Source organism: Sander lucioperca, chromosome 21, assembly GCF_008315115.2.
Source record: "Sander lucioperca isolate FBNREF2018 chromosome 21, SLUC_FBN_1.2, whole genome shotgun sequence".
In the NCBI taxonomy this organism is placed as follows: Eukaryota; Metazoa; Chordata; class Actinopteri; order Perciformes; family Percidae; genus Sander; species Sander lucioperca.
This window is the reverse complement of record NC_050193.1, coordinates 4,231,590-4,247,567: the sequence shown is the minus strand read 5'-3', so window position 1 is coordinate 4,247,567 and position 15,978 is coordinate 4,231,590. Positions and strand designations below refer to the sequence as shown.

General features: G+C 41.1%; 1 protein-coding gene across 4 annotated transcripts; it reads left to right on the top strand.

Annotated features, from left to right (window-relative positions):
* The first annotated feature begins 525 nt into the window (after positions 1–525).
* Positions 526–15,349, top strand: mylk5 (myosin, light chain kinase 5). 4 transcript variants are annotated; one of them, XM_031312354.2, is made up of 18 exons: positions 526–622; positions 6,023–6,173; positions 7,571–7,720; positions 8,759–8,911; positions 9,165–9,347; positions 9,769–9,804; positions 10,870–10,997; positions 11,103–11,256; positions 11,355–11,666; positions 11,755–11,857; positions 12,222–12,425; positions 12,536–12,753; positions 12,837–12,960; positions 13,510–13,659; positions 13,745–13,871; positions 13,954–14,041; positions 14,198–14,338; positions 14,555–15,349. In XM_031312354.2, exons 2-18 carry the CDS (start codon positions 6,047–6,049, stop codon positions 14,758–14,760), a joined length of 2,604 nt encoding a protein of 867 aa, XP_031168214.1. In that variant the 5' UTR covers positions 526–622; positions 6,023–6,046; the 3' UTR covers positions 14,761–15,349. The 4 variants fall into 4 exon arrangements, with proteins under 4 accessions (XP_031168214.1, XP_035852596.1, XP_031168215.1 ...); XM_035996703.1 differs by lacking the exon at positions 526–622 and adding an exon at positions 643–770; XM_031312355.2 differs by lacking the exons at positions 526–622; positions 7,571–7,720 and having other exon boundaries at positions 5,709–6,173.
* The last annotated feature ends 629 nt before the right edge of the window (positions 15,350–15,978 follow it).

The following is a 15,978-nucleotide window of genomic DNA, read 5'->3' as shown; positions in this document are numbered from 1 at the left end:
AAATTAATGTTTACATGTTGGATGAGTTTTAGTTTGACAGTCTATTTCCCAAAAGAAGGCCCTTTGCAAAAACACATCCACTTTAGTGGGAATAGTGAGTGCTGGTATGGCCACCAGGCCTCTCAGCACTACATCCTGAGGCAATTTGTGACTTTTTGTCCTGTCAGCTTGGGAGCTGCTGTGGGAAAAGTCAGGGGTCACTGGTCAGCCTAAGTGTTACATTTTTCACGGCGCCTTGCAAGCTTCATAATATTCTCGCTGAAGAGTTGCATGTGTATGTGCATTGCGTTATAAAGTAAGCGCAAAATGTCAGTAAGTTCTCCAAGACACAACTTTGTAGTTGAGAAGGCGTGAGTGGAAAACATAAGTGGTGCAGTGGAGAAATAGAACTCTACTTTCATTTTTTACTAAAGTAAAAGAAGCTATTCCACAGTGTACAAATACTCTCTTACAAGTAAAAGTCCTGCAGTAAGACAGTATAATATAGCCTCTCATTAGGGTGAAGTGATTGCACCTGGGGGGGGGGCGTGTCCTGTCCAGGCAGGATTGATTGTGCCGTCCTCCCTGCTTCAGGTGTGGGCTCTTGATTGGGACTTCTGCATTATTAACTAGAATCTGCAAGGTAACTATCAGTTAAATGTTGTGGAGTAAAAAGTACAATATTTGCATCTCAAATGTAGTGGAGTAGATGTAGAAAGTAACATGAAATGGAAAGTACCTTACAGGACTAAAGTAAAATAGGTTCCTGCTACCGCTGATAACAACATGAGGTCAGTTTAGTTTTCCCACCTAAATTGTTCTGTACACCTAAAATTCTTAATTCTGTTAACAATGATCGGTCTATAAAGTGGCATTCAGTGTTTCTCTTTTATGCCAGAGAATAAAGCATCATAGTCCCCTAGGGTGTATAAGATTTTGTTCTAAAGGTCATCATGAGATGAAAGAGAGTTTATTAAACCAGGCCATGACAGGACAGGACAAAGATTGATTGTAGGTTTCTAGATATATTTGTCTGTTACGAAGCACCGACATATATCGTTACTGCTGCAGGTACGGGGAACAAATGCAAGAGCTCAGTAATAACATTTTAAATAATAGATCACCTTCAAGCAAAAGCTTTGACAAAGTAAAGAGAGATTATTGGTACCATGAATTTAGTGGTTTCATAATGCAGAATTTCATAATGACAGGAGCGTTGATGCATCAGTGGAAAGTATACTATGTTTGTAAAATGAGTTTACAGAGCGTACAAATCTGGGCGCATATACAGTGAGGAAAATAAGTATTTGAACACCCTGCTATTTTGCAAGTTCTCCCACTTAGAAATCATGGAGGGGTCTGAAATTGTCATCGTAGGTGCATGTCCACTGTGAGAGACATAATCTAAAAAAAAAAATCCAGAAATCACAATATATGATTTTTTAACTTTATTTGTATGATACAGCTGCAAATAAGTATTTGAACACCTGAGAAAATCAATGTTAATATTTGGTACAGTAGCCTTTGTTCGCAATTACAGAGGTCAAACATTTCCTGTAGTTTTTCACCAGGTTTGCACACACTGCAGGAGGGATTTTGGCCCACTCCTCCACACAGATCTTCTCTAGATCAGTCAGGTTTCTGAGCTGTCGCTGAGAAACGCGGAGTTTGAGCTCCCTCCAAAGATTCTCTATTGGGTTTAGGTCTGGAGACTGGCTAGGCCACGCCAGAACCTTGATATGCTTCTTACAGAGCCACTCCTTGGTTATCCTGGCTGTGTGCTTCGGGTCATTATCATGTTGGAAGACCCAGCCTCGACCCATCTTCAGGGAAGGAGGTTGTTCCCCAAAATCTCGCAATACATGGCCCCGGTCATCCTCTCCTTAATACAGTGCAGTCGCCCTGTCCCATGTGCAGAAAAACACCCCTAAAGCATGATGCTACCACCCCCATGCTTCACAGTAGGGATGGTGTTCTTGGGATGGTACTCATCATTCTTCTTCCTCCAAACACGGTTAGTGGAATTATGACCAAAAAGTTCTATTTTGGTCTCATCTGACCACATGACTTTCTCCCATGACTCCTCTGGATCATCCAAATGGTCATTGGCAAACTTAAGACGGGCCTTGACATGTGGTGGTTTAAGCAGGGGAGCCTTCCGTGCCATGCATGATTTCAAATCATGACGTCTTAGTGTATTACCAACAGTAACCTTGGAAACGGTGGTCCCAGCTCTTTTCAGGTCATTGACCAGCTCCTCCCGTGTAGTTCTGGGCTGATTTCTCACCTTTCTTAGGATCATTGAGACCCCACGAGGTGAGATCTTGCATGGAGCCCCAGTCCGAGGGAGATTGACAGTCATGTTTAGCTTCTTCCATTTTCTAATGATTGCTCCAACAGTGGACCTTTTTTCACCAAGCTGCTTGGCAATTTCCCCGTAGCCCTTTCCAGCCTTGTGGAGGTGTACAATTTTGTCTCTAGTGTCTTTGGACAGCTCTTTGGTCTTGGCCATGTTAGTAGTTGGATTCTTACTGATTGTATGGGGTGGACAGGTGTCTTTATGCAGCTAACGACCTCAAACAGGAGCATCTAATTTAGGATAATAAATGGAGTGGAGGTGGACATTTTAAAGGCAGACTAACAGGTCTTTGAGGATCAGAATTCTAGCTGATAGACAGGTGTTCAAATACTTATTTGCAGCTGTATCATACAAATAAAGTTAAAAAATCAAACATTGTGATTTCTAGATTTTTTTTTTTAGATTATGTCTCTCACAGTGGACATGCACCTACGATGACAATTTCAGACCCCTCCATGATTTCTAAGTGGGAGAACTTGCAAAATAGCAGGGTGTTCAAATACTTATTTTCCTCACTGTAAGAAGCTGAACTAAGAAGCAATTTACAGCTTGCATGTAAATAGTTGCCCTCCAGGTGGAACCAGAGCCAAGTTTAGATCATTGTCAAATGGACAGTAGGATTCCTTGTTTAACCCTTTTAATGCTTTTTTAGCTAAATGGTTGACCACATTTTACTCTCTGCCCTTTACTGAAGAACCCAACCTGATTGTCACATTAGCATCACATGCGGAAACAGGTTTTGCAAAAAGCAAACAAAGAAATTTGACACCAGAGGGCACTGCAGTTCCCCTGAACACTCCTGTTCACATAAGGGCAAATATTGTTTCAGATATGTCATGATATTAGTAGTCTCACTTTGCCAGACCCTCCTCCAGGCACTCAGGTTTTTGATGATGTAGGCATCTAATATTGATAATATATTAGTTTATCCTATATTTGTTAATGGACTTATTTCTGCACCTTTTGTTCACTATTATTAGTATTAAAGGATCATGATGTTGCAAAAATCTGTAAAAGTCTGAGATGGATAAAGAAACTAGCTTTATAATAACACCAGAAGATAATGATATGATCAATTAACATGTTTTAGCATAAATTACATTGTTAATCACTTTTCTTTTGTCTTGACTTCCCCTATTGCCTATTCTAACTCATTTATTATTTGATAAATTCTTTTTCATTAGTTCGCTTTTCCACCATTTTTAATTCAAATATTGTCTGCTCAAGAAATGTGGTTTAACATTTTTTTTTCACCAATTAAAATTAATGGTCAGGTTGCTTCCGTTATATCTTACTTCCTAAATTGTATTTACAGTACAGGATGCAGTTGTACATGTGTACTGTGGCAGTATGAGATATGCATGCTTTGCATATAACAGTTTTAGAGAATCTTTCTGGTCATAGTCTGATGTCATGTTTTTCATTCTGTCTTTCATAGGAAAATGATTAATCAGTTCCCTTTTTAATTTTTTAAAGGTAATTGTTAGATTTCTTTTTGCATCAGTTTCAGTTTTGAAGCACAACAGAGATTTCTATCCACAGACCAAACCCTTTCTTCAGTCTTCTGTGACCATCTCCAGTCTCCATCTATCCCCTCGTGTTTAGATTGAGGAGTCATGGTGGATAGTTCTGGAAAGACAGGGGCCTTTTAGTTTTATCAAAGCATAAAACTAAACACATAGAGCAGACCAAACTACCTGAACGCATACCATCAACTGGTAAAAGCTGCAGCATGCAGAGGGAGGAGGTAGACAAATGGGTCAGTCGGCATGTCCCCTTCTGCTCTAGACTCCATTGTGTAGTAAGTGGCCCCGTGCCTAAATTACATTAATTATGTCCCTATGGGTCAAGGCTCTGTGGGAGAAATGCAGCATTTCTCTCTGTTTCCTCTTAATGAGCAGCTCTGCAGCTTTAGAGTCTCTGCCAACTTTCTCCAAGAGTGTTTTCTTTCTCCCAGGAAGCTGTGAATCAGACCTTATTAGATACAGTGTCTAACCTAATTTGCAGCACATAATAAAATGGTGCTTTGTTTTTGTACTGTGGAGACTCTCTCTTTAATATCACAACAATTATTAGGTTTGCCTGGAGAGACTACTAATGCCATTGCTATCAGATCGGAGCCCTTAATCTAATTATTTTAATCAGTCTCCCAGTGTGAGGGGTGTAAGGTGCCATTATTTTGACAGATTATTCAGTCAGTCCTATCTTTACAAGTTGGAGCATGTAGCTACAGTATGTGGTGATCCCAAACAAGGCATGGAGGATGCCCGTCACAGCAATGGACTATGGTCTTATCCACAGTTTTATATGAGTTTGGTAAATTTGTTGAGTAAATTATATGATGGTTTTCATTTTAACAGTGAAGTTCTTGTGAATTCCAGATGTTTCAACTCTTCTCTGGGTTCATACTTATCTCAGAACAATGATGTGGGAAAGAAATTAAGGATTGTGATATTTAGCAGAGACTTGGCTTGACTACATTTACAGTGGCACTTACTCAAATTTTGTTTTATTTAGAATTTATTTAACCAGGACAAGCCTCCTTGATATTAAAAATCTCCTTTACAAGAGTGTCCTGGCAAACATGCTTTACGACTTCTGCTATGTTTTCTCATACATTTGGCCAATAGTAATAATACTAAAAGTCTACATTATCAAAATGTCCTTACAATGGTGTCTGTGTGTGTGCAGCATTTTGGTAAATGTTTGATTTGAGAATTCTTCCCCCACAGAAACTAAAACAAGCCCCTCTCAGTGCGTTTCTGTGTGATCACTGATGTGGAATTTAGGGATCTGGGATGGGAGCAGAGTGGAAAGACATGTTATTATCTCTTCAGTGGGCTTCAGCTGTGTTCACTGAGGTTGACATGTGTTCCCTCGTGATTGCATCCCATAATATATAATGCACATTGTGAGATGTATTGGGTCTCAACAACGTATGTTCATCATGAGAACAGTAGCAGGCCTCTCTTGAGACATCCCTGGTTGCCATAGCAGCAGGTGGATCTGTTGAAGTGACGCTGTTACCCTGGAAACAGCCACCTTGTTTGTGCAGGGATATACTGTACCAGGGGCCGGCGCTCATACTTAAAGCAACATGGGATTTACGAGCCTGTTGTTCACATACAGCTTTACAATCCATAGGCGTGAATTGAACCTTTGCATGCCAGTGTCACAAAGTTCAGTTGCAGCATTGATACGTGAGAGGGCAAACAGGGAAATCGATAAACGGCAGCGCATTCAACAAACACAGCACAATATGACCTTTGGCTGGGTGGGTAGATAAGTTCTCCCCCCCCCCCTCCTCCCTCTCTCTTTTTTGTCTTTCCTTGTTTATGTGGAGTTAGTGTCTATTAGTCATGACAATAAAAACATGGGTTTGAGCAGTGGATGAGGGATCTGGCATTAGAGTGACTTAGAGAGATAAGGAGATGGCTGCCCTGCCTGCAAAGGCCAAAGTAAAAAAGAGATTTGTGATGTAGGTGGAGTTAGTGTAGATTAGGGGAGGGTGAGAAAAGAGAGTTTGAACATGTGCAGAGAAGTGTGAGGAGTGAGGGCAGAGCTGCGCTGGGTTGTAGGTTTTTACAGAAGAGAGACCGAGGCACCACACAGCAGTGACAGAGAAAGGAAGTGTGATAATCAGCTTGGGAAATGACTGTGTGAATTATTTGCTGTTCCGTTCAGAGGCTGGGCTGTTCTTAAACAAAAATGAACAGTAATGGCAGCAAACAGCGTTATGTGTCAACCTTCAGGATGCACATCAAGCCGCCCGGTGCATCGTCTGCACCAGAGAATGGGCCAGGAACTATTGACACCACTTCAGATACTGCCACAGGTAAGGGCTGCATGGGAGAGGGAGGGGGGAGATCAACAACTCAAGGAGTGTGTTGTTTGTTTTGGAAAAAGCTCAACAGCATTTATAATGTTTTTAATGTCAGTGTTTGGATAAACAAGCCTGAACATGGTGATGCTTTCTGATGACAGTTTAGTGCACTGCAAAAACAACTTTGCTTTAATTTTTCCAGAGAAACTGAGACCACACACTCTTAAGTTTGTTTCTTTTAAAGTTGATATCTGGTGTTATATTTGAATGTCCAAGTATCTGATTTTTTCTGATGTGATGGTTTATTGTAAATGGGGCCTTTCATTTTCATGTCAGCTGACCCTGAACATCAAAATTGTTACACTCTAAAAGCTTGAGAGCACACTTCCTTTCTTTCTTTTTCAGTGTGTACTAATATAAACCTTTTGCAGGGTTTTGCTCTGAAACCGTACAGAACACAGATGTCATCTTTTGGATAGCTAGATATTATGTATATGTCTACATGTAATGTATATCTACTTAATACAATTATTTCAGTGTAAATTGTAATCTGTTGTTAACACACATCTGTCTAGCAGATGACAATCTTGTACAACAGCTTTTGCATGTCACAACATCTAGATCAAACACAAGATGAAAAACAGACTTGTGTCAACTTGGCCATGGTGTTTAAGGTATTTAGAAAGTTTCATTTTCAACAGCAGAAGAAGGTTTTTACAGCAACCTGTCAGCTTTTAGTTAAGCTCAGCTATCACTGACCTGCTAATAAAAGCTTTGATTTCTGCGTCAGTCTTGTTAAAAAAAAGAAGAAAAAGGGTCCGAGTCATGATGTGAGAAGGATGTGAAAATCCACCTTTTAGTGTCTGTGTGCAGAGGTTAAAGTAGTTGGCTTGGCTGAACAGTGACTGTCTTCAAACATCAGGCTTCACAGTGATTACTTGAGGATTGTAAACACTGGCTAAAGGTTGACGGTAAAACACGCATTTTGTTAAACCATAACTAGTATACTGTATACAGTGTTGCAACACACATGAGTTGGTCCACTTTTACACAATGTTTAGTTAAGGTACTGTACTACACCTGACAGGCCTCTGTAATGGGTAAGACAAACAAAGAGGAAAAAAACATGAACTATCAATTTTATATTAAGATGTAGGATTGATGTCAGTGCTGTGGTGACCTGAACTCATGTGACGTTTATGAGAAAAGGAGTGTGGGGGGGTGTGAGCTGTTAATGAGAAGAGGAACATACTCACATACCACTGAATGTCTGTAGCACTTCTAGCAGGTGTTACTTCTCATTTAAGACGAGGCCAAGAGTATCAGTGTGAGGATGCAGTAATTTAATGTTGCTCTTGTTTTGTTTATCTGACTACTCACCTCCTTCCATCGCTCTCCTCCACATTCAGGGTCTGTTAACCTCTCCTCTAGTAAACGTCTGGATCCCCCTGCCTTCATAGAGCCACTGCAGGACTGCTGCGTGGACGAAGGAATTGACTTCACACTGCGTGGGGTTCTCACTGGAAGTCAGCCAATCAAAGTGTGGTGGTTGCACAATGGTGAGCAGGGACAATTTACAATAGTTTACTACTATTTACCCAAGTACCCTATAAGGCCAGTCATTTAAAATAAACATTGAATATCTGAATTAAATTGTTTTTATACATTAAATACGCAGAAGAACTCGCATTTAGTTTTAAAAGTGGTTATTTACAGTTTGTGAGGCCCTAATCTAATCAATTGACCTGTTGAATGCTTACATTTGGCCTTTAATGGCTGTAAATCAACTCTTTGTAACATGTTAGATGTACTGTTTTCTGTTTTTGCTGTTGCAACACAATGAAGCTTATATTTCTACAGATGATGCTAATATATGTTTTCATGTCTGCACCTTTTCACCAAATTGAAACTAGGGGTGCACCGATCCGATATTAAGATCGGATATTGGTCCTGATATTGACAAAATAGCTGGGTCGGGGATCGGAAAAATGAACAGATCCACGGGCCGATCCAGTTTTGTTAGTTTTTTTTCCCTCCGTCGCGCATGTGTCGCATGCTGGAAGAGTTGAGTGTACAAATAAATAAGAATTCAATACATTACATCTGTTATTTTGTTTTAGTTAGGAAAGTAATGTTTAGTTAGGAAAGTCTGGTGCCTTTAGTCTCTTCCACATGGTGGAAGGAAGGTATAACGTGGAAGGTATACCGTTCATTATTAATTCAACAACGGTATCGGATCGGTATCGGGTATCGACAGATACACAAAGCCCAGGCATCGGTATCGGGACTGAAAAAGTTGGATCGGTGCATCCCTAACTGAAACTGTCTAGGTGTCTTTTGCCTAATTGTCTACACATTTCCCCTAATTTAAATAGACTTTGGGATATATATCATAAATCAAAGTGTGGGTTTAAACAATGCATGGCCATGAAACAAGCATTTGTTATGACAGGGTTCAAGAGGTTAACAGTATATTTAACCCTCCTGTATCCATCAGCCCTCCTTTTCCTCGCATGCCTTCTCTTCGTGGTTCTTTCTTGCACATTACACTAGTGGGAGAGAGTGTTTCTAGTTTGTTTGTTTGCTCCTATGGGCAGGTGAAGTGGCTCGTTTTGGGAATCCTTCCTTCAATGGCAGGGAGATGAGTTTTGTGGTGAGGGAGTGCTTGCCAGAAGATGCGGGCGCCTATACGTGTTTGGCAGAGAACAGTGCAGGGAAGACATCCTGCTGCGCTGCTGTGTTCGTCAGAGGTGAGGAAGACACTGGGACACACTGGAGACGGCTCCATAATAGGACATCGGAGGCAATTCATGATCATAAGTTTGATTTTCAGGAAATGAGTCTACAACACTGATTATAAACTCTGCCTCTTGCAAGTTATAATACAGGGTTCCTCATTCAATGGGATATGTATTCTGTTAGTTACTCTGATTACAACAAGTAGGAGTTTCATTTCTAATGTTTTGCGGTCTCTTCTCTTTCTCTTACTGACGACCAATCCAGACTTTGAAACTATCTGCGGTGTGCAGAATCGTGTCTCAAATATCCCGACTTCTGCATCCAAGAGCAGGGTGGAGAATGGAAGTTCACCCCAGTTTCCCAAAGACAAGCTACAGAAGTTCAGAGGATCTATTTGTACTTCCCCTACAGGCTCTGATAAGCTCAGCCCAGTCTCAACTCCAAGGGGTAATGATTCATTTCGCATAATAGGAACAAAGGATTTGATCATTCTTTGACATTTTTAGGAGTCAATTTATTACTCAAAACAACACCTACAGTGCAGCTTCCTTCCTTCCCTACATATGCACAAGGATATTATCTCAGCCTCTTTACCATTGTTTTAACGTCTTCTGGACATTTGTTTTATTTTTAAAAAGGAAACATATTTCCAGTCCTTGTGTGATTGGTTGTCATATAACGTGTATCAGTCAGGAATTATGTAGGACTTCCACAACAATGATACACCCACTAAAGGTTATCGGTCCCCAATGAGCACCATGTAGGGTTATGGACAGTGTACAGTAAAACTTGTTGAGTCTGTAAACTGATAGCCAGAGCCACACCTCTATCCTACTAAAACCTACCTGCACTTCATCTGTCTCTGCAGAAGTCATCCCAAAGAAGAGAGCCAACTCAGGGACAGGTGAGAACCACTTTTATCCTCCCTCACTTTTTCTGCCAAATGACCAAGCAATGTACCTGTCTTTCCATCATCCACTCACCCATCTATTTCTCATTATTCACTGCTATATTGTCTGATTTCTGCTTGTTCATGTCGATACAACTTATCCATTAGAGTCTGCTTTTAGAGTCTGCTTTTTTGTGTGTGTGAGTTGCTTCTGATGCTGTTGGTTTGCCTCAGACTACACCTTTTTTGTTTTTGCGCCTTTGTTCTTGATATAATGTTGTCTGGCTCTAAGCTATTGTGCTCCAATACACTGGGGAACTTTACTTTTAGGGTGTATGCTGCAACAATAAAAGCATGAAAAGCTCACATAACAAGGTCTGAATGTCTGTTTAGGAGTGCAGGTACAGGATATGTCATACTGCTTTTTTTATGGTTTTATGAATTTGATATGTATGGCTAGAAGCAATTATTTAGCATTCCTGTTAAGAAGGTAAACTGTAAAGCCATTTAAATTTAATATTATCAGATTGTCTGTAGTCAAATTCCTTATCCTGATGCCACAGTATTTGAATACTGACAAATTGGGAGCTCATATTGATTCACCGTCATATATGGAATTTTCTTGTCTAATATGAATGCATGGTAACATTATTTAGGATACAGTTCAGACTTCCGTCTTTGCTTCCTTTAAAGATATTTGTCTAAGTAAATAGTTCTGAGTGTGGAACATATTAAAACCTGAATGCATAAGTGACTTCAATAGATGAACTAGTTTAACATTGTTTAACACACTTGATTACACAAGGACTGGTTGTACTTGTGTACAGTAGGTCATCAGTGTTTTTTATTGTTTCCAGTTGAGACACTTGATCATACGCTACAATAATAAGGGTCTCGGGATGAGGGGAAGTAACACACTTCCAGTTTTACAGTACAGCACAAACCACAGATCGACCACTCACACCCCAATAGCTGTCTTTCTGTCTTTATCTCTCACACCAAACTGGATAATTTCCTTCCAGTGTGACTCAAAGCAGGCAGGCTCTGAGTCAAAACACTCAGTGTTTTGTTTCTCTGCAGGTTCAGCATTACATTTTGAAAACCCTCCACAGCAACTGGAGGCGAAGGTGGGACAAGCTGCCCGTGTGACGTGTTTTTTCGCCAGCAGTCCTCCTGTAGTGTCGTGTTGGATCAGAAACAAAGAACAGGTGTTGTAATTTTAAGAGTGTTTTAGAAAATAGCCATTTCAACTTTATTTCTCTTAGTTTTTACCTTTTTTTTTTTTTTTTTTTTTACAAACTTTCTATCTGCAGATAGTGGATAGTCCAGAGCTGTGGTCAGAAAATACAGATCGGAGTAGTACACTGGTCATAGCAGAGGCTAAACCACAGCACACAGGCCGCTACACTGTTGTAGTGAAGGACCGCAAGAGCTCAGCAGAACACACGCTCACCCTCTCTGTCATAGGTAAGGCAACACACACACACACACACTCTGCAGCGTCAGGACTATCTGAAGTAAGTTTGCAGTTACTTGAGCATTTCATTCATTCATCATCTCACCAGAGAGGCCTCAGCCTCCAGCCTCCTGTCCCGTGATCTCCCTCGTCTCTGCCACCAGCCTTGTGCTGTCCTGGTCGGGCCCCTGCTACGACGGCGGCAGTGCCGTCTTGGGTTATGTGGTCGAGGTAAAAAGCCAAGGAAGTGTTGAGCCTGGGGATTGGAGCGAGCTCACTTCCCAGTGTAAGAGTACCTCATACAGAGTGTGTTCTGGGCTGCAGCATCAACAGGAATACTTGTTTCGAGTCAGGGCTTACAACGCAGTAGGAGTAAGTGAGCCAGGACCAGTGTCCCCAGTGGTTAGGATGGAGCAGCAAGGTGAGGCGATACGGGTTATTGATACCATACAATCAGAGACAAATAAATGAGCCCTATATTACAGCTGTTGTGTCTTTGTGTGATTTAGACAAACCACAAGAAGAAGAGGCCCCTCAAGCGTTTTGCTGTGTCTCTATTGACTCATCACATAAAGTCACAGATCACTACATTTTGCAGGAGAAACTGGGAATGTGAGTATCTGTCAGGAACAAACATGTTTTTCCATGCAGCTGATGAACAAGAATGCTTGACCTTTCAAGGAAATTTCTGCATGGAAGAGGGGCTGCCAAGTGCAACGGAGGTAGGATTAAAAATACATTCATGTTGAGACACGGCTCAACTGTAGTAAACAGATACGGGTTTGAGAAAGCCAGTGGTCTCAGTTAATGGCAAGGAACATTCCTTGCCATTAACTGAGATCACGGTGCTCTTTCCCTTTGACAGATGAAGGAATGCTAGAATGACAGATCTCAGATGAAAGATTAATTTACTTAGACATTTCTTTCTTAAGGTCTCAAAGATTAAAAAAAATAACAAAACTTGTCTCTTCATTAGGGGAAAGTTTGGCCTGGTGTTCAAGCTAAGCCACAAAGAGACAGGACGTGTGTGTGCTGGGAAGTTCTACAAAGGCCGACGTGCCAAGGAGAGAGAGGCTGCTCGTAAAGAGATAGAGTTGATGAACTTCCTCCACCACCCCAAACTGGTTCAGTGTCTCGCTGCATACGATCATAAGCCTGAGATGGTCATGGTAATGGAGTTGTGAGTATCATCTTGAAGCTCCCAAAGGGGTTGGAAAACTGCAAAATTTTGGGTGCATAAAAAGAAATATAATAACCATTTTGTTGCCACTGTGGATTGTCTGTCTGTAGTATCGCAGGCGGGGAACTGTTTGAACGTATTGTGGACGACAGCTTTGAGCACACTGAGCCTGCCAGTGTGCGCTACATGCAGCAGATCCTGAAAGGGATTGCCTTCATGCATCAGCAGAGCATCGTCCACCTGGACCTCAAACCTGAAAACATTGTGTGTGTTGACACCCATGGCACCTCCATAAAGATCATTGACTTCGGATTAGCCAGCAGGCTCGGTATGTGAAATAAAAACTCTTAATATTTGCTTGTTATTCTTTTGAATGTTTCAATACTTAATGATGTGATTTATGTTCAACAGATGAAAACACACCTCTGAAGGTGATGCATGGGACTCCAGAGTTTGTGGCACCTGAAGTGATCAACTATGAGCCTGTGTTTTTGACCACTGACATGTGGAGCATAGGAGTCATCTGCTACATACTGTGAGTCAAACTATCGCTCCCCTAGCCCTTACCAAAAGGAATAAAATGACATTTTGGGAAATGCGCTTAAGATGCTGACAGGTGGATTTTGTTACCTTTGGACAGAGACAGGCTAGGTGTTTCCACCTCTTTCCGGTCCTTGTGCTAAGCTAAGCTAACCTGCTGCTGGTGGTAGCTTCATATTTACCGTACGGACATAGTAGTATTAACCTTCTCATCTAACTCTTAGCACGAAAACAAATAAGCATATTTCCCAAAATGTAGAGCTATTCCTTTAAACATTTTTTGTACTTAATGCACATCGAGTGTATTTTTTTCTATCTAAATTGGAATAATCCACATACTCTTGATAACCACATAAGAATCTTAATAGAACATAATAGATTGATAGAACTGTGCTGGTGGTGATAGTCATGATGTCCAGACTAAGTCATGATGTAACAAACAATTGCCTGCTGTTTGAATGTCTCAGACTTGTAATGCCACCTAGTGGATGTAGATTGAAGCAGTCAATATAATGACTGCTGTCTCTCTTTCTCTGGCCTTCAGACTGAGTGGTGAGTCTCCATTCCAGGGTAACAGCGATGCAGAGACCCTCGCCTTGGTCACAGCTGCCCAGTGGGAGTTTGATGAGAGCTTTGATGAGATTACCGACGAGGCCAAAAATTTCATCAGCTCCCTGCTTAACAAGGACGCCAGGTGATTTCATAAACACACAGCTGTAGCACAGATGGCCCCAGAGACCATCTTCACTTAACCACCTATAAAACACTGTGTTTCCCAGGCGGAGGATGACCTGTGAAGAGGCACTTGCCCACCCTTGGATGACATGTGACTCTAAAGCTCTGGCCACCACCAAGAGTCTGTCCAAGGATAAGATGAAGAGGTTTCTAGCCAGGCAGAAGTGGAAGGTAACAACTCAGCACAGTACTGTTTTTGAGTTTGAGGTTGTTTTTTTCTGCTACACAATTTGTACAATTGTTTGTTACACAGAAAACAGGTAAGGCCTTGTTAGCCCTGAAGAGAATGGCTCTACTGTCTAAAAGTGACAGCTCTGTATCTCCTACCAGCCCTGCAGAAGGTAAGCATTCTTCTATCATTTTCTTATCAGGACCATTTTAGTTCCTGGTTTAACATTGCTTTATAGAGCCCTGGGGTTTCCCCATGGATGTATTAAGAGAATGGGTTTCCCCCCCTTTATTCATCTACTTCCTCCTTTCTCCCCCCTCTGTCCCAGATTTACCCCTGAGCCCAGAGGCAGAGCATGCCTTGCTGTCTCTGGAGCACAAGTTGCAGGGGCCACCCCAGTTCACACAGGGCCTGGAGGACCAGACAGTGGCTCAGGGATCCAGTGCCCGTCTCTCATGTCACCTCACAGGTACACAAAACTTTATTCAAGAACTCAAGCAGTACTTGTTCCTCTTTGTGTGCTTTCTTTTGCAGAGCAGTGACTTGAGACTTGACTTAATACTTAAGTGTGCTGCAGAGCTGAAAGACTTGCGGCTTGACTTAAACTTCCCCCAAAAGACTTAAAAACAGCTATGCTCTGTTGCCGTTTTGCTTAATTTCAGATGTTCTGCTTTTTAACCTGCAGGTTACCCTGACCCAGAGGTGGTGTGGCTGTGTGGTAAAGAGCCCGTGGTGGAGTCACCCACAGTGCAGATAGAGTACGAGGATGATGGCCGCTGCACCCTGGTCTTAGCCAAAGTTGGCCCAGAGGACACCAATGTTTACACCTGTACAGCCACCAATGACCATGGGGAGGAATGCTGCTCAGCCAAACTCATTGTTCAAGAGTAGATTCATTATATCTATGTATGCAGAGATAACATGTATAAACATGAGTGCCTTAAACTGTTGTATTGTACATTCTTGTTTAATACAAATGAGGACCAAGCTGTACGTTGGCTGGAAATATATATATATATATTAGATGTGTTATTGTACAAAATGTATGAACAGATGAATATTGTTACAGCGCTACAAGCATATATAAAGGTTGAACTTCCTTCATGGGACTATGGTATGGTTATACTGTTTTAACCAATGTGTTGTTTCAGCTAAAACCATGAATCAATTCCTTATTTTGTAATTTCAAGATTCCCCTCCAAACATATTGTATCAGCTGACGATATGAATTAATTTGCTTATGAGCAAACAGGCCTGAAATGTTTGGATCACATAGTGAAGATCTGGCTTGTGATTTCTGATATATTTTTAGTTTTTGACTTGAAAAAGATGTCGGCACCTATTTCCACGAAAATACTTCATAGTAAAAACAGTTCTCAATAAATCAAGTTTGTTTTGTGTAACAGAAAACCGTTTGACTTCTTTAACAAAACATGTCCAACATTTAACACAGCACTGCATGTGCTAACTTTCAATGATATGAAAAGATATACTCAAACTATAATACTGTATGTATACCTATACATGCTTCATGTTGTGATATTTTCAACAGTGCTGACAAAACTACTTTGACAAACTTAGTGGAATATAAAAATCAAACCCCAGCTTTAAGAACTTTTTATTGTCACAGTGAGCGGACCAGTGTAAATAAAAGAAACAACTGGTGATATACTAGTAACAAGTCTTTTCTGTGTAGTCAAAGCCTGATAGTTTATTCCTTTGTGCCATAGCATAAAACTACAGTGCCCATCTATAAGCAAGAATATTGCTTTATCCTTAGCATCAGTCAGCTGTTTCATCAGTTAGACATAACAGTGGGGTCTGCATGTTGGGTTTCCAGAAGTCGTTTGTTCCATCTTGCGTTCCTGTGTTCGATCAGGCTCCTCATCAGGAATGTGTGGAGAGTGCCATGCTGTTGTTAATAACTGTTTTGATTCATGTCGGCAAAAATGGTTTCACCTCTTTACTTTTTACATAGTTCTGGGGTTCAGGTACCAGATGAGCCCTTCGCAACACATCATCTTGTTTACAATCACATACTTTGGCCATAACGATTTAAAGTGTTAGTGTTCACTCGCGCGAGTTTCAATAAAAAAAAAATTGATTTTA